Genomic DNA, 22,071 nt, shown 5'->3' with positions numbered 1-22,071 from the left:
CTGATCCGGGGCAATATAGAGATGCTGGGGGCTGATTAGGGGCAATATGGAGATGCTGGGGGCTGATCAGGGGCAATATGGAGATGCTGGGGGATGATCAGGGGCAATGGGGGTTGATATGAGGCAATGGGGGCTACTGGGGGCTGATATGAGGCAATGGGGACTTCTGGGGGCTAATATGAGAGGCAATGGGGGCTGCTGGGGGCTGATGAGAGGCATGGGGCTCTTATCTGAGGTCTTGTTGGGGTCTTATTAACATTGGGGGTCTGATTGCTGGTCTGACCTGAGGTCTAATGAAAAATATTTTTTTCTTATTGTCCTCCTCTAAAACCTAGGTGCGTCTTATGGGCCGGTGCGTCTTATAGAGCGAAAAACTAGGGAATATAGAAGTTTAGCCAGCTAGTATATTATCGGACTAACCCGCCCTTGGCCCTCTCTGTCATTATTATACACTGTATGATAAGGACAGCCAGGAGCGGATTAATTCCAATAATATACTACCATGCTAAACTTCTAAATGCCCCAGTACGTGACATTTTGTTGTGTGTGCTGGGACTCGTAGCTCTGTGTAGTGACCTAAAAGTCCCAGGCTAGCACACACAACAAGATGTCATCATTCCATTTCCTATTATACAGAACTACAAATCTCAGCATAAGATATCATATTGTTTTATATGGAACTACAAGTGCCAGCATACAATAAATAAAGATGTCAAATCAGTGGATGCCAAGGCAAATCCCACTACAAATCCCAGCTTACAATAAGACATCAGCACTGGAGGTTCACGTAGGCCGCTGGTGGCCGTGCTGTGCTGAGCTGTCATTATATGTGGTATTGTAATTAGCAGGGTCGTCTGCTGCCTGCGAAGTGCACTGCAAAAAGGGTATCATTATAATACCACATGCCTACTGAAAAGGCTCCTTGTTTTCATTGGCCCCACCAGCCAGCATTATGACCATGCCTAACAGTTTTCTGACCCTGACCACTTGGCTTGGCCACACCTTCTACCAGTTTGGCTCCGCCTACAACATCGGGCCAATTCTACTTTTATTTTTTTTTCCCAAGGCCACTTAGAGTTCCCAAACCACCTTTGGGGAAGTGAGTGGGTTTATAATTGCTTCATGTTATCGTGAATAGAAATCACTGTAGATATCCCACGTTCCTTGTCTATCACATGGGCCTAAAAGTTTTTTTTTTCAATTTTTGTCTTTGTATGTTAAAACAGTGACACTACAATTAAAAAGCCAAAGAGGAATTTCTTCACCCTCAAGAAACACCATGTTTAGCCATTAAATGGAAGTCACTGGTGACCACTCTGTTCTGTTCATTGCAGATCTGCAGGCAATGGGACAACTAAAGCAGCTCTCAGGGACCTCACCAGATAGCACTATAGGTCTAAAGGCCCCTTTACACTGGCCAATTTTGCCGGCAATTGTCAGGAATGAAGTGTTCCTTCCCGGCACGCACCTGCTCATCAGGGGAGGAGACCACTGCATTTACATGTATGGGGAGGAGTGATAGCTAAGGCCATCGCTCGTCCCCATAGAGACTCATTTACAAAAAGGGCTGGTGCGGCCTCATCTGGAATACGCAGTCCAGTTCTGGGCACCAGTACATAGAAAGGACGCACTGCAGCTGGAAAAAGTACAGATGAGAGCGACTAAAATGATGGGGCATGGAGGGTCTTAGTTATGAAGAAAGATTAAAAGAATTGAATTTATTTAGTCTTGAGAAGAGACGTCTAAGGGGGAACAAGATTAACCTGTACAAGTATATAAATGGGCCATACAAAAAATACGGCGAAAAACTGTTCAAAGTAAAATGTGCTCAAAAGACAAGGGGGCACTGCCTCCGACTGAAGAAGAAATAGTTTAGTCTCCAGAAGCATCAAAGCTTCTTTACTGTAAGAACTGTGAATCTGTGGAATCCTCAGGACGTGGTCACAGCAGGAACAGTGGACAGTTTCAAAAAGGGTTTAGACGAATTCTTAAAAGTAAAAAACATAAATGCTTATGAAAACGTGTAGAAATCTGAGTCTCACTTCCTTCTGGGATTCGCGAACAGAGGCAAACTGATGCATTCTGAGCGGATCCTTTTCCATTCAGAATGCACCGCTTGTGAGAGCCCTGAACGCATCTCACAAACAGAAAGCCAAAACGCCAGTGTGAAAGTAGCCTTAGGTGTCTTCACAAACAATCCAATTCGTGTTTCCCTGGTTCATCGGGTAATCGGTGGCACCTTTACACTGCCAGATAATCGCTAATGAGCATTCCTATGAACATAAGTTAGCGATTATCTGGCAGATTCCCAGCCCGTGTAAAGGGCCTTTAGCTTTCTGGAAGTCTGCATGACTTTGGGCAGAAAAGATACTGGATTCACTATAGACAAACCTGAATTTTTAAGTGGTTTTAAAGGGGTTTTCTGAGGTTTTGATACCGATGACCTATCATTAGGATAGGTCATTGGTATCTGTTCGGTGGGAGACCGTCACCCGGGACCCCCATCGAGCAGCTGTTTGAGAAGGCACTGGTGCTCCTGTGAGCATCGCGGGCTTCTCGCAGCTTACTAAGCACAGCGCCGTACATTGTATTCACTTCAATGGGGCTGAGGGTTATACCATGCACAGCCGCTATACAATGTACGGCGCTGTGCTTGGTAGATAGATAGAATCTATAAGTGTGATGTACTGGTATAGTTTCACTTGTATATTATACTCCGATTCCTCCATACTGTGGCTGGAGTACGTTATAAGGTGATCAGGTGCCAGAATAGAAGATTCATCTGCTCATATTCCAGATTGCTATATCAGTTTTACAGTCACCAGACATCGATTGTAAATTTTCACAGCACATCCAGAAAAAAGGTTTATGCTATGAGTGTTGGCAGAGAACAGACATCTGATATTACACATAGATATTACCTTTGAAGGTCCCAAATCCTGAGCGGTGATGTATGGTGGCAGCAGGCCGTCCCAGTAACGAAGGAGCTGTAAAGACACAGAAAGGGAAGAACATTACCCAGCGGAAGGGAACATGGGGGATGGGTCACCTGTCCTACACAGAGCACACAGTGATTGACTCAATATATCAAATCTGTTATTCATCTTACATCCCTCTTCCTTATACAGTGGGTCCCTCAAGATACAATGGCCTCAGGACACAATGTTTTCAACATACAATGGTCTTTTCTGACCCATCGTAAGCTGAAACTAGACTGAACATACAATGTCTCAGACTCGGATCCAGTCAACCAAGACCTGTTCTCTGGTAAAATAGCTGAATTAGTTGCTATGTAGCACCTATTTCTGACTGATATATGTAAGGACTTGTTTGATCTGTCTTAGGGCTTGTTCACACGACCGTGTGCTGCCCGCGCTGTGGTCCGCAATGCACGGGCACCGACCGTTGGGCAGCCACATGCAGATCGCGGACCCATTCACTTGAATGGGTCTGCGATCCGTCCGTTCCGCAAAAAGATAGAGCAAGTTCTATCTTTTTGCGGTGTGGAAGCACGGAACGGAAGCCACGAAAGCACTCCATAGTGCTTCCATTCCGTGGTTCCGTTCCGCATCTCCGGATTTGCAGACCCATTCAAGTGAATTACGGCAACGGAGGGGCAACGGCCGTGTGAACAAGCCCTTAGGCCTCTTGCACACGAACATTTTTTTCCCCGTTTCCATTCCGTTTTTTGCGTTCCGTATACGGACCCATTCATTTCAATGGATCCGCAAAACAAACAGAAGGTACTCCGTATCTTTCCGTTCAAAGATAGAACATGTCCTATTATTGTCCGCATAATGGACAAGGATAGTACTGTTCTATCAGGGGCCAGCTGTTCCATTCCGCAAAAAACATATTTTTTGTGGATCCGTTTTTTGCGGACCGTAAAATACTGAAAAAGCCATATGGTTGTGTACAAGAGGCCTTAGTTATCAGCTTTTTTTTTCTTATATCTTCATTTTCTCTTATCTTGGATGACATTTTGGGGCTTTGGAACCGATTACTCAAGGTTTCAACATAGAATGGTCGTCCTGGAACCAATTAATATCATAGCTTTGTGGGAAAAGATTCAGTACAACTTGTATTTTATACATTTATATTCCTGCTCATTCTGAACTTTGAAGTCCAGGAGGCGGTCCTACCAGTGATTGACAGCTCTGTATACACAGTCATAGAGGGAAGGCTGTCAATCACTGATAGGACCGCCTCCTGGACTTTAAAGCCCAGATTGAGCAGGAATTTAAATGAATGAAATACAAGATATACTGAACCTTTTCTCATAAAACTATATATCAATCTGCTCAGCTCCTCCTGCTCTATAACATGCAGCCTGCAAATTACTTAGCATTTTCATTAGGACAGGTTCCCTTTAAACACACGTGTTTCCCCATGGATTCTCTACAACAGTGATCGTATGATACTGCAGCCTAATGTCATGTGACATCAGCATCGGAGTGACCCCAAGTGCAGCAGGGAAGACTGGGACAGTGCCCAGAGGCCTCCAAGGACAGAGAAGTATATTCTTCTCGTTCCTCAGTTCCCATAAGCAGTTCCAAGAACTGCTGCTTTGTGAACCACATGGTGGAAATGTGCCGTGAACTGCAAGCAAACTACTGCTTGCAGCTATCTTTGCAGTCATGTTTTTTACCATTTAAGTCAACGGAATGGGTGGAAGTTTATTAAAAGAAAACAAAAAACAGTATTTGCTATACGCATTTAAACTTCTGCCCCACTCAGAATTTTACCATGGATTGGAAATGGAAATACATGGAAATGCCGCAAGATCTCTGGACTTGTCCTGGCACAAAGTGGCATTATCAATGCAACAAATGCTGAAACTTTTATCAAAAAAGTGAAGTACAGGCAGAGTTTTGAAATCAGCTCTGGTGAACAGAGGTTAGGAACATGTTGGCCGAACTTTTTTACTAATTTGAAAAATGTCTCTTATATAAAATGTTATGTCCTACGATCGTGGTTCTCAAAGCTAGCTGGCATCCATATACTGTATATGTCTGTATTGCTGTTGTATATTAGCTTTTAATGAGGATTACAGTCAGAAGTTGAAGGGACTGTACAATCTCAAAAAATCAAGGCCGTTTTTCTCAGAAACATCCCTCCACCTGTCTACTATGTGTGATATTGTAGCTCAGACCTATTGACCTCAATGGAGATATGGAGAATGTGTAGAACTGTTTCAAAACAGAAGGCAACAGAATTTTACTATCCTGTACCACCCCCTTGAAGAAGTTCCTTAAAAGGGTTCTCCGGGAATTCTTTAAAATGGGCACCAACAACCTGTCCTAGAATGTGAGCAGGACGAATTGCCACCACTTGCAGAACTGCCTAAGGGCTTAGGGTGTGAGGCCTCACTACATTGCTCTATAATAGATGGTAATGATGGATCCAGATGATGGTATGCAATCGTGGCTGAGCAGTCTGACAGGAACGCTTACCAATATGGAGTATAAGCAAGTGTAGCGAGGCCCCACACCCTCACCCCCTAGGCAGCTCTGCAAGTCCTGCTCGCATTCTAGTACAGGACGCTGGGGGCCAGTGGGCATTTTTACAAAACTGACAGCTGGAAGTGCAGACGTATTTGTTGTCACCATTAAATTTGCTCCTCATCAATTTGTCACTTTGACATTGGTAAAACGTGTCAATATATAATGGCAGCGGCTTATGACTTTCCAGGAAGATCCTTCAAAAGTAACAACCAATAAGTAAGTTAGACTACTTTCACACTTGCGGCAGAGTGATCCGGCAAGCAGTTCCGTCGCCGGAACTGCCCGCCGGATCAGGCAATCTGCATGCAAACCGACAGCATTTGTAGATGGATCCGGATGCGGATCCGTATCACAAATGCATTGCAAGAACGGATCCGTCTCTCCGTTTGTCATACGGACAAACGGATCCGTTTCCATTTTATTTTTTTTTAAACATTTTTACCGGTCTGCGCATGCAGGACAGATCCGGCATTTTCGGTATTTTTAATGCCGGATCCGACACTTATACATTTCAATGTAAATTAATGCCGGATCCGGCATTCCAGCAACTGATCCGGAATTTTGGACGGAGAGAATACCGCAGCATGCTGTGGTATTTCCTCCGTCCAAAACGCTGTTCAGTGACTGAACTGAAGACATCCTGATGCATCCTGAACAGATTTCTCTCTATTCAGAATGCATGGGGATGAAACTGACCAGTTCTTTTCCGGTATTGAGCCCCTTTTGACGGAACTCAGTGCCGGAAAAGAAAAACGCTAGTGTGAAAGTACCCTTAGCATGTCCTGCTGTCCTTTTTGAACAAACTGGCTAAACAAAAAAACCGAAGGCGGCCAGCACCTCTGTAATTAAATGAAACATAACTTTGGGCAGTATTCCACACCATAAGGCAACTTAATTTTTTTTAAAATAAAGAGTGTACACCAAATAAAATGGTACTGCTTGTTTTACAAATGTAGTATAATTGAATACCAGTCACTTCTTGGCCTCTGCAGGGACCTTGGGGTTCCAAGGAGAACGGATAATACCTTAGACTCCACCACAAGGTTTAGCTCCAAGCCTAATCTTTTAGCAGCCCAGTTGGTTCACTATTCCTCTGCAGGTTACTCTATGAAAAGTAATTAATTGTATTTCTGTGGCTGTCAATTTTCTTTTCCCACGTATGATTTGTAAGTCAATTTCTGATAAATATTTGGTCACCTAATCTGGGTTTGTTGCTTGCTCCCTGTAGCCTTACTACATAAGAAAAAAATCATTATTTAAAATTACCACAAAGATCTATATTGAGTCACAAGGTCTACCACTATCAAAAAATAAGATTGTAACAAATTTACAACATAAAGCTATAATACACAGTCGAGGCACGTTATTATGACCACCAGCTAATATCCAGAGTCGCCTCCATGTGCAGCACGGACAGCAGCTAGACGGACTGGGAGGGACTCAGTAAGGTCCTGGTAGGTTGTCCTAGGTATCTGGAGCCATGCTGACTGCAGAGCATCCCACAGGTGCTGGAGGGTTTGTGGGGGAAGATCAATAGAGTGAACAAGATGATTGAGGTGGTCCCACAGATGCTAATTTGGGTTCAAGTCTGGGGAATTAGGGGGGCTAGGGTAGTACCCGGAAGTCTTAGTCAACTAATGTCGGACATTTTTAGCTCTGTGACATGTCGCATTGTCTTGCTGGAAGATCCCATCTGCCCTGCGGAAGACAATCGGCATGTATGGGTGTACATGATCTGCAAGAATGCATTCATACCCAAGTCAGTTGAGAGTGCTTTCTACACGGATGAGTGGGCCCAGAGAATGCCACGAAAACATTCCCCAGACCATAACGCTGCCACCACCAGCTTGTGTTCTTCCAGCAAGGCTCTTTGTTCTCTGATGTTTCTCGCCTGACACGCCAACGTCCATCTGTTCGATGAAGCAGAAAACGTGACTCGTCTGAGAAGGCAACCCTTTGCCAATCAGCGGAGGTCCAATTCCAATACTGCTGCGAAAATTGAAGACTCTGCTGCCGATGCAATTCATTAGCAGACATGCAGTGACCATCTGTCAGCTTTGGAGCCCCATACACAGTAGGGTTCACTGAACTGTTTTAGACACATGTCTGGTAGGCCGCTGTTCATTTTGGTTGTTGAGCTTCTCTCCACTGTAGCCTGGCGGTCCACCCTTCTGCACCTTTGCAGCTGATGTTCATCTTTCACATCAATTGCATGTGGTGCTCAGCAGTTTTGGTGCCGTTTGTCCACGCACGCTACACTATCACCACAGCAGCACAAAAACAGTTTACAGACTGCAGTTTCAGAAATACTGGCACCCTAGGCACGAAAGCCAATAATCATTACTTTTGGAAACTCTGATAAAATCTCTCCTTTTACCCATGTCAGCAACAATGGATATGTGCGCAGACAGCCTATCACACACCTTATATACCCACCAAGCCAGCTTACAACACATGATTTACGTTGCCAACATTGAAAGTAGGAAGTGGTCGTAATAATGTGACTCCACTGTGTAGATTAGAACTACTGGAAAAAAGCCTACATTGATATGTTTATTCTCACTCCAAAAAGTGTTCCTTCAGTAGCAAGTGGCATTCAAAAATGTGAGAAAAGTATTTTGTCAATGAAGCATGCAACTTTATTTTCTTTTTCTTCCACATAATCCATTAATAACTACCAAAACCAATTACTGTAGTGAGTAACATACCAGCCTCTCACAAATCATTCTGGTGAGCAATTTGCTTCTTAAGATGCTTAAAAAATGTAAACAATGAAGAGACGAGCAGGGTTATTCTCCCCTCTGGAAGGTATGCAATAACACTCTTTGATTATTGCCACGGGTCTAAATTAGCATCAAGGTAAGTCAATAGTGAAGAGAGAGGGGAGGAAACCATTTCTAATCCCTGCCACTCTGGCATATCTGACCTCCCAGTAGGCCTGCGGTAGGGATTAATAACTCTACCCTACTGGCCCTTCAACCCTGGACCCCCCTTCATTTGCCTCTCTTACTTGATTCAGTCTGCAGTTAGGAGACTAAAACCAAACGAGTTTCCCTCCCCATATTGTCTTAACACATTTCTCCAGGTGCATACTGAGCCGCTGGTTTAGTTAAGGCGTTCTGTCCCACCAAGATACCTGTGGTTTTCCCACCACCTTGATCTTTCCACTCCAGTGCTCCTCTTCTTTATTACAACAGAATTGCTTCTTTATTCTTTTGATAAGATTGGCCTTACATGAGTATGCGTGGCACAGGCAAAAAAAGCCAAATGTCTTAATTCTCATGGGCTTTTTCTACAAGTCTCAAAAGGTAACGTGAAATCTTATTTGGTTGTTGGCTTGTGCAGCTCTTTTTAATTAAATTGCACACACAAAAACACGTATTTCAATAGCGCATAGCAAAAAAAATAAAAAAATAAAGAATTAAAAAGATAAAAGCAAAATTACCCATGTGGCCTACCTAACATCTAACTTTGGAACAGTGTGTAGTTACGGTGTTTGTACTTGCTATCGCTTTACTATTTTGTACCAAGCTTAATTACATTGATTGCTTCTGCAATGAAAAAGTTATAAAATGGATCCCGAGTGTACACCCCCCTAGTAGTTAAAGGGGTTGTCTGCTTTGGAGAATCTTTGCTTTTGTTAAGAGGATCCCCGGATGATAACCTGTCCACAGGGTGTCCAACTCCTAGTAGGGAAATCTTCAGTTCATCAACATTGCCACTGTAGAGAAAATTTAGGCATTAAAATCAGCATGGGCATGCTGGCTGCTGTAGAGACGTCGACGTTCTTCGTAGCCACTCTCATCTGCTTTCTCAATTTTGACATGACTTTTATTAATGAGGCTGTCAGAGGAAAAAAAAAAACCACATCGATCATCACTGCTGCTGGCCAATCGATGTCCACAGCCGTAACCGGTTTTGGAATGGCACATAACCAATGAGGTTTAGCGTTCACCTGGGGTTTCTTATACATCACCACTGAGGCCAATTGGCCAGAAGTGATGAACTTTCAGGCCTGAGAAGACAGCAGGAGGTGGTGGCGACAGGAGCTTGGCTTTGGACCTAGAATGATCTGAAGATCCAGCTCCCTGGAGAAGGATATAAGTTCACAACCTTAACAATGGAGGATGCACACTGTACTTTAAAAGCCCGCCACAGATATTAGATAATACTTGGCCGAATCCACCAATTTCATTTGGCCTTGACAATAAATTCATGTGCCTTTTTTTTTCGTGGAAGGAGGGGGCAAACTTTCCCACAATGACAGATGTAGGGGAAAAGTTGGAATCCTTTGTTAGCTTTCAACATGGGCGATTCTTTTGTTTTTAGCAGAGATAAGCTCCCAGATCAGGACACATGCACACTCAGCCAAACTTGCATGTGTATGGAGAGGGGAGTTAGTAGTGATAGCTTTTGGCTGTAAGTGTATAGTCAGCTTTATTATGTTAAGATTCCTAACGCTACGACACACCCATCTATAGGACAGAGAAAACCACTAAAAGGGAAAAATGTTGTCAGGTGGCTACAATATCAGGAGCAGTTTGGCCGACATCTATCGAAAGTGTATGGCCAGTTTCTCTGTGTCTGTTGGAGGTAGCCCTGTCAGTGGTCCCCATACTACAGATCTGCACAGCACAGTGCATGATCTCTGACGTTCAGAAGCTATAAGCACCACCTTGTGTCCCACATTCGGGAGTGCATTACCAACTTTATCACTATACCGTTTTGTTCCGTTCTTGCTTTTTAAACAGTCGTTATTACACCTCTAACTATAGAGATTTTGTGAATTTTAAGCAGATCTGTACTAACTACACTTTTTGCCAAAATGTTTTTAACATATTATATAACTCACCAATGATAACAATGACACAAATGGGCATGAATTACACCGCCTCAGAATTTTTTTTTCATTTGGTGGAAAAGAATGTATTCTTGGAACAATGGCTAAAAATAACAACCAATTCAAGACATATGGCAGGTGACGAAGAAGATAAAAGTAGATAAGCGGAAGAAAAGAATGACATGACCCCAATGCTGCTAACCATATAAGTTTGTGGTTTGTGTATCCTCTAATTCAGCAGTGACACGCTTTGGCAAGGAAGGCCACCATAGCTGTCAAGTCCTTCATCATTGTGCCCATCAAGTGCTTTCAGCTATTCCCGACCCGTACTGGCATTTTAATTACTGTTGGGTAAACTAATTTGTCCAAATGAAGGCAACTAATAGAATATGCAAGCTCTCTGACCTCTGACAGACAGTGACACAAGATACAAAAGAGGCGAAGGAAAGCTTTTTATCTGAGCCTTATTACTCTCTATTACTACAATTAGTCATACTCCGATGCTTCAAATGAGGGAGGGGGGCTTAGAATTGCAATTAAATCAATTTTTGATGGGCTGAAAGTTGGTTAGAGAACCAACCAGCCTGTGAAACAGTGATATTATAGCACCAAAGGTCACAGCCTTTGTCAGCACCTGGATTCACCCATTTCGTTCATTACTTTGTAAGCTGTAACAATGAGTCATTAGAGCATTCTACATTCCAACTGCAAGTGCTTCAGTCGTGGTGACCTAATCAGCTGTCATTAGTCTTGAAAAGGTACCAAGCTCCATGCATATAGTGCCAGGACTGGCGCTGTCCAAGGATTCATGGATATCCACATAGGCAAGTTTTCATACATATATAGACACACACACACTTCTCAGCATTAAAATTGCAAAAATCGGATCAAGTCATGTGGGATGATTGTGCGATGCCTCCTGATCAGTGACGGGCAGTTTTCATCACTTGTTGCAAACTGAAAGGAACAGGATCCTGACAGACCTCCGTTTATCACTCCGACAGATTGCTACGCTCCTAGGCCAAGATGTCAGCATTGTTCAACATTACGTGTCCTGGTGGTAGGGAGAACAATGACCAGCTGTAATGACAGCAAGAGGTGCACAGAGGAGAACCTCTGCACGGATGGATCTTCTAATTAGAAACATTGGCACGTAGTGATTCATTCTGCACTGCAAGTGAAATTGGAAGTCACATCCCAAGCCAAGGGCGGCAAACAGTGTCTACACAAACTATTAGGAGTTTGCTCGGCAAAGGGCTACGAGCCACATGTCCAGCTACAGGTGTTCTACTGACTTCAAGCCACCGCTCTCAAAGGCCATCATGATGCACATCAAGATGGCAATGGAGGCTGGAATGGAGGTCTTCAGTTATGGGTCCCACGTTTGTCTCGGACACAACAATCACTGGAGATTGGCCTGGAGACCACATGGGCAACCCCATTAAGAGGCCTCCAAAAGGGAACTCTTTGGATTATGGTGTGAGGTGGCATAATGTATGGTAGCCAGACCACTCTAATCTTCATTCCAGGTATACTAAGAATTCGGCGTTACAGTGATTTAGTCATGGAACCAGTGGCACAGCCATTTTTGCAAAGTGTTCCAGAAGCCATTTTTCAACAGGACAACTCCAGGCCCAAGTTGCTTGTGCTACTGTGAGCAGCCAGCATGGCCTAAATCTGCCACCATGGGCTGCAGTGTCTACGGACACGTTTCCCATTAAAGGGGTTTTCCCATCTAAGACTATGGGGGCTTATCACTAGGTGAGACCCGCACCTATCTCATACACGCAGCTGGAAAAGTGAAGGAGGGCGTATGTGCGGCCGCCCTCCATTCATTTCTATGGGGCCACGGAAAATAGCCAAGGCCCCATAGAAGTGAATGGAAGCTCTGGCCTCACAAGATGGTGCGCTCCCATTCATTTCTATGGGGATCCCGAAAATAGCCAAACGTTGGCTTGGCTATTTTTGATGAGCCAATAAGAACGCTTGGTGGTGGCTGGACCCAGCACTGCTAGCCACCATTTTGCCGACTTTGTTTTTGGCTGTGTTTATGAGATAGGTGGGGGCCCTAGAGGTGGGACTCGCATTTATCAGACAATGGGGGGCATATCCTAATGATATGCCCCCATTGTCTATGATGGGAATACCCCTTTAAGCAAATCTGGGACGTCATTGGTCGTCAATTGCTAAGGAAGTTGCCAGCAGCAGATCTTGATGATTTGCATGCCCAAGTGCATTCAGCATGGCAGAACATTCCTCAGACAACCATTAATAACCTCACTGACAGAATGTCAAGGTGCGTAAGTGTGTTTATTTCTGTGCATGGGGCTCATAGTCGATACTAAATAAATTGAGATGTTTTTAATATTTTGTTTGCATTTTTTAAAATGAAACCAAATGAAATGGAGCTTTCAAGAAACTATGTAAAATGCAGTACTACAGATGCAATGCATACTGAGTATGCACAAGATTTATCTTTCCATGAAAATTGTTACATGCGTCTACTGTGACACACTTTAGGCCTCATTCACACATCAGTGAGTCATGGACGTGTGCCGTCTTTGTTCTCTAAGGACGGCACACATATCTATTGTTTTTAATGCGTTTATTCACACATCCTTGTTTTTCCACTGACTGTGGGCCAGTGGAAAAACAACAGAAGCATGCAGTACTTCGGCCTGACATGTAGACTAAACATTTCCATTGAAGTCTATGGGCCCCTTTCTATGTGCCCCTTAAAACCAGCGATCGAATAAGGACGGCATCCGTCTTTTTTCAGTGTTTTTCCTTAAAGGAAATCTGTCATCAGTTTTATGATGCCCTAACTAAGGCCTCATGCACACGAACGTATATTCTTTCCGAGTCCGTTCCGTTTTTTTTGTGTGGACCGTAAACGGAACTATTCATTTCAATAGGTCCGAGAAAAATAAAAACGGAAGTGTGCATTCCGTTTCCGTATGTCCATATTTCCGTTCTGCAAAAAAATAGAACATGTCCTATTATTGTCCGCATTACGGACAAGGATAGGACTGTTCTATTAGGGGCCAGCTGTTCCGTTCTTCAAAATACGGAATGCACACGAACGTAATCCGTATTTTTTGCGCACTGCAAAATACATCCGGTTGTGTGCATGAGGCCTAAGGGTAACAAGGTAACATGTCTCTTTAGCAAAATGCTGGGTCCATTTCCCTAATTTTTTTTTACCAAAATCTTGTATAGAACAGCTCCATCCAAGGAGTCCCCATATTCATGAGCTCCTCCGGCCCACCTGCTGCCAATTCATATGGAGAAAAACTGAGGCAGGTTGGTGGGGACAGCCGTGAGCTCATAAATATGGGGACTCATTGGCATTCACTGTAAAGGTTAGGATTTAAAAGTGAGGTCAGCAGTAAACTGGCAAAAGATTCCAGCCTGGCAGTGCAAGTGATTTCAGCCTAGCAGTGCAAGTGGGAAGGGGATGACACATGGGGGAGGGCGGGGGGGGGGGGGGGGTGAGGTGCGGGGGGGGGGGGGGGGGAATAAAAAAAAAACAGACCAAACACGGACCCTTCACAGACATCCACATGTGAATGAGACCTTAACCTTGTACTATATATATAGCTGTATGAACAGTAAAATGGGAGGTTTATTGGCCTATGAACATAACCTAGTAATTTTTTGTGGGAGAATTTATAAAGAACACACAAAATTTGCTGCCAAGGACCCCAACCAATCAGCAACTGGAGCAATGTGATCTTTTTGTCGTTTAGCCTGTTTCTACACCTAGACTTTTTAACACACTACAAAAAATAAATAAATTTGCCGTCCAAAGGCAATGTACTGACTAGCTTTAAACTTGCTTCCAAATAGCTGCAGCCAAGTGGGTAGCTTAGAATCTCCTGGAACGATATAATCACTGGAAATTAAGCAGTGATTTTATTGGCCAGAGATTTTCATGTCACTTTAGGAAGGAAAGGGCAGCTTTAGAAATTGCTTTGAAATCCTGGGATGTAAGGATTTTTTTAAAGGGGTTTTCCAAGATTTTTTAACTTGTGACCTATCCTCTATCTAGGTCATCAGTATCTGATCCTTTGTGAAATAACATGTTTAGAAAGAAATTAATTTCGGAGCGACTACAAGGAATTTTTTTTTACTATATGGGTGACATCATACTGTATGGTGGATGCGCCAAAGTTATGCAGAGGCGCAGGCCTCTACATAACTTTGGCTCTTGCTTCTGCCGGCCTTGCAACATGTTTTAAACTATGCCAGCTCCCCTGCTGCCAGTTTAAGGTCATTTTCCGTGCCAAAAACTGGCGTGAAGAATGATGAATTGAGATGGGCTGGCTGGCCCGCACTCTTCCCCACCCCTTTTTCCGCCACTTTGCAAGTGTGGCATGAGCGGGGAAAAGTCACAGATTTTGTCGCAAAACATCTATACGGGAAAATCTGCAACCTAATTATGGCTAAAACTGGCATAAAACAAATAATTAATGACGCCATAGTTGTTAGACAATCCAAACCCCCCCATGCTCTATCACCCATAGCAGGGTCCTCTGAAGGGTCAGGCTCACATATTGCATTTTTCCTTCCTATCTGATCATGCGGTGTGTATTATTTCTACTGCTGGTCCTGAAGTGACGCCATAATACCTGCAGGGATCGGTATATAATATGGCCATTGGTCAAGCTTTGCCCATATGACATCGTATCCTAGCAGTCATCTGTTATAATCACAAGCCAACATCATGGAAAGCCTCTGGCTCTGCATACTCTCCTGCATGTAAGGTACTCAATCTGTGCACGTCTGTAGACTACATGAGAGTTATGGTTTCCATTCATTTCAGTAGAGGCCACAGCCAGAGGGAAAAAACAACAACAAAGTATTGTAAGGAATGCATGTTCTCCTATGGGAACTGATTCAGTGACGTGGAATTTTTCAATTTATCAAAAAGTTACATTTTGTTTATGCAATTTTTGTAAAACAAATTGCAAATATTGGACCTTTACAATGAGCTTGCCACTTTTAAGAAAAGTGGTTGGGCACGAGCAGAAGCTGGAGGGGCTAGAGGACCATGATTTACACCAAAAACTGCTCAAGGCTGTAAAGGTACTTTCACACTAGCATTATTCTTTTCCGGTATTGAAATCCGGTAAGGGGTCTCAATACCGGAAAAAAAAACTCTTGTGTTTTGTCCCAATGCATTCTGAATGGAAAGCCATCCGTTCAGTATGCATCAGGACGTCTTCCCTTCCGTCCCTTGTACGGTATTTGACCGGACAAAATTCCGGGACACTACGGCACTTGCCGGATCCGGCATTAATTTCCATTGAAATGTATTAATGCTGGATCTGGTACCAAGTGTTCCGGAAATTGCTGCATCGCCGGATCCGGTTTTCCGGTCTGCGCATGCGCAGTTCTTTCTATCTTTGAAAAAATGAAATACCGGATCCGTTATTCCGGATTATACCGGAAATACGGATCCGGTATTTCAATGAATAAGTTAAAGGATCCGTATCCGGATCAATGGAACTGCCTGCCGGATCCTCACAACGCTAGTGTGAAAGTACCCTAATACACTTGGCTTTCTGGTGCACTAAGGGACAGAGGTGCACCTAATTTATGACGCTGGTGCATAATTCTCTCCAGTGGCTCTAAAATAACTGTATTCCAAAGTTGTCAATTCTCCAATTGAGTACTATAAACAGAATTTGACCATTAGAAAATAAGTGAACAGTGTATGCAATTATGGTTAAGATAATTTCGAAGATAAGATAGCTGGCACGGGGAGAATGTCATTCTGTAAACTGCTATGACACTTAAGGATGCCTTATCTCACTGTCTTTAAAATCTTAAAAGCCTTCTCGTGTCCGTGAAATCCAATTATGAGCTCTGACAGATGATGGTGCATAAGAACAAAAAATAAGAGACCGTTGCTTAATTCCTGCACATGACGTGTCCATGAGCTGTAGTTTTGGTGTCACTAGCACAGACACAGTGGTGTCTTCAAAGGTTCTGGGATGTGATGAAAGAAATGGGTCCTAATGGGAAACCAGGGTGAACAGTACGATTCTTGGGGGATATGTGCTTGAAATTAAAGGGGTTGTGTCACGAACATTTTGTATAGCCGCAGAGTTATTCAATAAAATGTATCTGTATAGCGCCACCCGCTGTTTGTTCTTCTCCTTATTTTTTGTCCGTCTCACTGAGTTGGTCGAACGTGCTCAGTTAACATCTTCAAATGCCACCAGCCATGTGTTCTGTAAGAAGCTGTGGCAGTTACAGGGAGAGAGTTGCAGCAGAAAGGACTCGCTCCCTGAGGTATCAGGCTGGAGATAATCTTAGTAAAAATAGCTCAAAAGTGCATACTTCTGACTAATTTCTGACTACATTTGTGTTGTTTTTTCTTTTGCAGGACAGAATAGTGTAGCATACAACACAATTCTGTCCTACAAAAAAGTATAGAAATGTATACGCTTTTTTTTTTTTACATGGCAGTCAATAGAAGATGGATGGAAATGTAAGACAATACGTTTATCATCTGTGAAACATATCCGTTTTTATCCAGATACTTGACTTTAAACTTCCTTTGATACACTTCAAATCTTTAAAAAAAAAAAAAAATTTCACAAAACTATACGTTTTTTGTTAAAAAAAGAAAAAAGAAAGAAAAAAAAATACATCGACATTTTGAAACATATGCACATCTGTCAAACGTATACGGTAAAAAAAAAAAAAAAAAGGATAGATAGAATTGCAGGGGGCGCCAGGCATCAGGAATTTCAATGTGGACCATGGGAGCTTATGTCTCCCATCCCCTCTGTTCAGCCTCATAGGCTTTATGCTAGTGACCTGAAGCCTATGAGGCAGTAGAGCGGTGCAGGAGATCGTGATTACCTCACTGTGACCTCCTGCCCCTGGTCTCGCGAGATGACGCGTCGCAGGAGGTCACGGTGATGTGTTCGTGACCGCCTGCACTGGGACGCTTGAAGACAGGCCAGACGTGGTGACGGAGTAAGGAAGAGAGGTAAGTATTTATTTATTGTTTTAATAGGCAGGCCATGGACTGGAGGAACTATGGGGTTGGGGGACATTATAAAAGAAGGCAATCATATATGGAAAGGATGGGGGCCATGGACTGGAGGAACTATGGGGCTGGGGGACATTATACAAAGGAGGCAATCATATATGGAAAGGATGGGGGCCATGGACTGGGGGTACTATGGGGCTGGGGGACATTATACAAAGGAGGCAATCATATATGGAAAGGATGGGTGCCATTATTACAATAATAATACAGAAGGGGCCATTATATATTAAAATAATACAGAGGGCATTATGCATATGGGCATTAAGGGAGGAGGTTAGGTCTTTTATCTAGTGGCACTACAGAGGGTCATTGTAACTACATGGGGCACTGCAGCCAACCACTATAGGAGGTATTATAACTACTGCAGACAGTATAGGGGACTTTATTACTACTGCATGCTCTTATAGGGGTATCTTATAGAGGGGTCTTGTTACTGCTGGGGGCATTATTATTGAGCACATATTAATGGGGATACTATTGGAGGTACTGTGGGGCAGTGTTCCTCAACTCCAGTGCTCAGGGCCCACCTGCCGGTCAGGATTTCAGAATATCCCACAGAATGAATACCTGTGGTAAGTCCTGATGCACTGACATTGTATCATCTGCTCAATACTAAGGAAATCCTGAGCACATGACTGGCAGGTGGTCCCTGAGGACTGGAGTTGAGGAACCCTGCTGTAGGGAACACTATTACCATTAAGGGCAGTTTGGGAGCATATTATTATGGGGGACTATTTGAATGGAACTAGCTCAGTATTGGAGGTAGCAGCAGGATGACAGTGTTTAGGCCCCAGGAAGGGGAGGATGATAGTAAAGTGTGGAATCTAAAAATTAATTCTGTGAAACTCTGCAGAGACGAGACACGGCTGAAAGAAGGTGTCATGGCGGTCTAATCTCCGAATGAAGACATTGAGGAAAGTCTACATGACAGGAGATGTCACTGGATTTAAGAGGTATGTGCTGCTGTAATCGCCTGTATATTTCGTAGCAATGTATGTAATGTCCATCCAAATATCTGTTTCACAGTAGGGTACCGTGTTATCTGTGATGTTACGTAGGACTGCAAGTGACATCTACTACATTATCTGTAAAAGGGGTGTGGCCACAGGTGGGGGGGGGGGGTACAATACTTGGCTTGCCCTGGGTGCTGGCAACCCACCTTAGCCACTGCCCGCTGATTCCCCTTTAAAACGCCGCCGCTAGTACAGCAGCGATCTGTCAGTTTTGCCAAACTGAAAGTACTGCCCATCCGCTTCACTACGGGCTACTCGGCAGTCGGCAGCCAAGTGAATCTTCCCCCGCCCACATCAGCTGCTATTGGCTGGGAGGGAGAGGGCAGCACTGCCATTGGCTGCCTGTGTATTTCAGCCTAGCAGGGCCTGCAGAAAAGATTTGAGGTCTGAACAATATTGGGAGGGTCTGATCTGAGGTCTGATTAACACTGGGAGTTTGATCTGAGGTCTGATTAACATTGGGAGGGTCTGATTTCCAGGTCTGATTAACATTGGTCACCTGATTTGGAGGTCTGGTTAACATTGGTGGTCTGATTTGGAGGCTTGATTAACATTGGCGGTCTGATTTGGAGGTGTCAAGTCTGCTGGGAAAAAAATTTTCCTCTAAAACCTAGGTGTTTCTTATAAAACAAAAAATACAGTATTTGAGACTCTACAGACAGACCGTTGAACAGTGCCTCATTTGTACAGGTATGTCAGTGTCTTATTTTAGTCCTGTTGGAAGCTCTCTAACCTCACAAGTAAGTCTTAAGTCTTTCTATCACAGATAACCCAGAATATTTCATAAACCAGCACTGAACAGATTCCATGATTGCTGGAGTCAAAGACCGGGATCACAAAAGACTTCAAAATGATAACATATTAGAAATGGCTGCAGAGAATTTCACATTTTTTGTTTCTTTAAAAAGGTTATTGTCTTCAGTTGCGAAGATGATGTAGAGTCTGGCACAAGAGACCTGTTGAGGTCTCCGATTTTTACATAAGCTCCTAATTGCTAGAACATGGATTCTGTGTGGGGATTTGAAAGGATTAAGGTTGGTACAAAGATTTCACTTCTAAAATCTCAATCCTCCTACACCTGAAAGGGAGACAGACGAAGAAAAGTAATGTTATAGATGTTTTCTTTCCTTATCGTTATTACACAACTTTTCAATTCCGGCTGTCATTTTCCATTTAGAAAAAAAAAGGATAATTTTAGACTTCTATTTGATAGACTTTTTAACATTTTATGTTACTTATTTAACCTTTTTCTCTATTTACAATTACTTTTTTTTTTCTTTTTATAAAAAAACTTTTTTTTTTGTCCTTTGCATTCACAATTACTTGAATCTAATCCGATGCCTGGGGATACAGGTTTCCCTTGCTCTTCCAAATTCTACCTAATTTGTTTCTGGAAGTTTAACGCTGCTTTCACCTGGACAAACTTGTAATTACCTTTCTTTTCTTTTACGTATGAACCTGTAGATTTGCATGAGGGGCTTGTACCGATGGGAGGGCTTTGTTTCTTCACACACAATGCAAACTCAAAATGTTTCACAGCAGGACAAAAGAAAAAGAAGAAAAAGAAAAGAAAAAAAAAGGGGGCGAATTGATGGAAAGTTGTAATTTTAAGACAATACAATTAGCGGAGGCTCTTTCATAGGCAAGCCGTGCATGCCAAACGTCCTTGTAAGCGCAGGCAACTGTGGACCTGCTCTCAGCAGGAAAAAACAAATGAGCTAGTAACTTTTGTCAGGGAGGTACTAGGAGATGAAGGTAAGGAATGGCTGGACAAATAACTAACTTTACAACAGGGTGTCATTACCCACCAGGTGAGCGCCTGGTTTTTAATAACCAAAAATAAATCTCCATTCACTCTGGGGCTTTCCACAAGTTACTAAAGAAATCTCTTGTTAAGAACATCGCTTTCTTGACGCTGTGACACAAAATACAGACAAGCCCTTTAAGGCTATTGTTTTTTTCTTCTTCTCTCGCAGTTTAGGTTGGGTTTCCCAAATTACTAAGAACACTGATAATGCCGCCATTCATAAGAAAGTCTGTCTGTAATGCACCTTACAGCCAAAACATAGCTTTGATTTGATAGTAGGTGACGTTGTATATCTCTTTTCAGTACAAAAGGCAATTCCCTTTTGTGAATTTTTCCATGTGAAACACAATCTGCCTTTTATATAATGTTACCAAATGACAAAGTCGCTTAAAACGCGGTCCGAGGAAGAAAGTACAGCTAATCCACTCCGTTAGGAGACGGCCATTATTACGGCGGTAGTCTTTTATTACACTATGATTTGTTCATTTTTGGATGCACAATGGGAATGCTAGCAGATCAAAGGGCAACGTGGCCACCAAATTTAAAAGTAAAGGTTTGCGTATTGTTCATTCAGGGATCAGAACAAGCAACACGAAAATGGAGAATTTAAAAGCAAATGATTTCCATAGGACTTTGTTTTTCTGAACCCTTTTGTGACCAACATCTTCAACCTGGTTATAACAACACATCCAAAGGGGGATTATTTTTAAATTTTATACTTTAGCCATTTTCTCTCTTTAGTGGGATAGATGGGAGATTTAGAAAATAAATACGTTTAACAACACAATTACTAAAAAATAATCCACCCACTACACCATATAGAACAATACCAAATAAACATTGTATACCGGTTTATACTTTGTCTAACGTACATTATCTCTGTAATACCTGAGCTGCCCATTTTAGGAGTGTGTATCCTGCTTTTAGTTGGTTTAGGCCTCATGCACACGACAGTGTCCGTTTTGCAGTCCGCAATTGCGGATCCTCAAAACACGGATATCGACCATGTGCTTATTCTTGTCCACAAAACCCACAAGAATAGGACATGTTCTATATTGTTTGCTGGACAGTAGAATGGACATACGGATGTGGACAACACTCGGTGTGCTGGCTGCATTTTTTGTGGCCACACTGAAATGAATGGGCCTGCATCCGATCCGCAAAAAATGCGGACTAAGTGCAGACCAAAAATACGGTTGTGTGGATGGGGCTTTGAGGGTGAATTTTCAGGAGTCTGTTTTTTTATTTATTTAATTTGCTTATATAGCCCCAACATATTCCACAGCGCTTTGCAATTATCATCTCACAATCTACATCACTTTGGAGTGTGGGAAAAAAATTGGAAAACCCTGAGGAATGCCACACAGACATGGGAAGGACAGACCAACTCCATGCAGATGGATCCAGGACTCCAGCGCTGCTAACCATGGAGCCCCCATGCCTGTGAGTTGACTTTCTTTTTGTAATTTTTCCAGTAACTCTGACAAGGCTTTGAACTATTTGTTTTGCCTGGATTTATGAGAGACCTTCTTCACGCAATTTGCTTTTGCATTTTAAAACACATGCAAAAAATAAAATAAAAACTGCCCTCAGTTTAAAACATTTTTGACATTAATTTTTAGTGGCCTTTGAATATTGGGGCATTTTGTACTAGCTTTTATCCAGGCATTTTTAACAGTTATATTAAGATAAAAAAATAGAAAATCCTAAAAAAAACACTAACAATTTCACCAGAACACTTAAAATCTAAATCCTACGCAGTAATAAATTACTTTAACTATGTATATAAACCTGAACCCACAGCATCTCACACTGCCTCCAATCGAAAAATATGCAAA

At 42.8% G+C, this 22,071-nt stretch overlaps 1 protein-coding gene across 2 annotated transcripts in view; it reads right to left on the bottom strand.

The window, feature by feature from the left end:
* Positions 1-22,071, bottom strand: part of FBXW4 (F-box and WD repeat domain containing 4) — a 192,736-nt gene that overhangs the window by 72,309 nt on the left and 98,356 nt on the right. For both annotated transcript variants that reach the window (XM_040435583.1, XM_040435582.1), the window contains one exon: positions 2,922-2,987. In XM_040435583.1, the coding sequence (XP_040291517.1) occupies positions 2,922-2,987 (66 nt within the window). The remainder of the gene's footprint in view (positions 1-2,921; positions 2,988-22,071) is intronic.

Source organism: Bufo bufo, chromosome 6, assembly GCF_905171765.1.
Source record: "Bufo bufo chromosome 6, aBufBuf1.1, whole genome shotgun sequence".
Classification (NCBI taxonomy): domain Eukaryota; kingdom Metazoa; phylum Chordata; class Amphibia; order Anura; family Bufonidae; genus Bufo; species Bufo bufo.
This window is presented reverse-complemented; position numbering and strand designations above follow the sequence as displayed.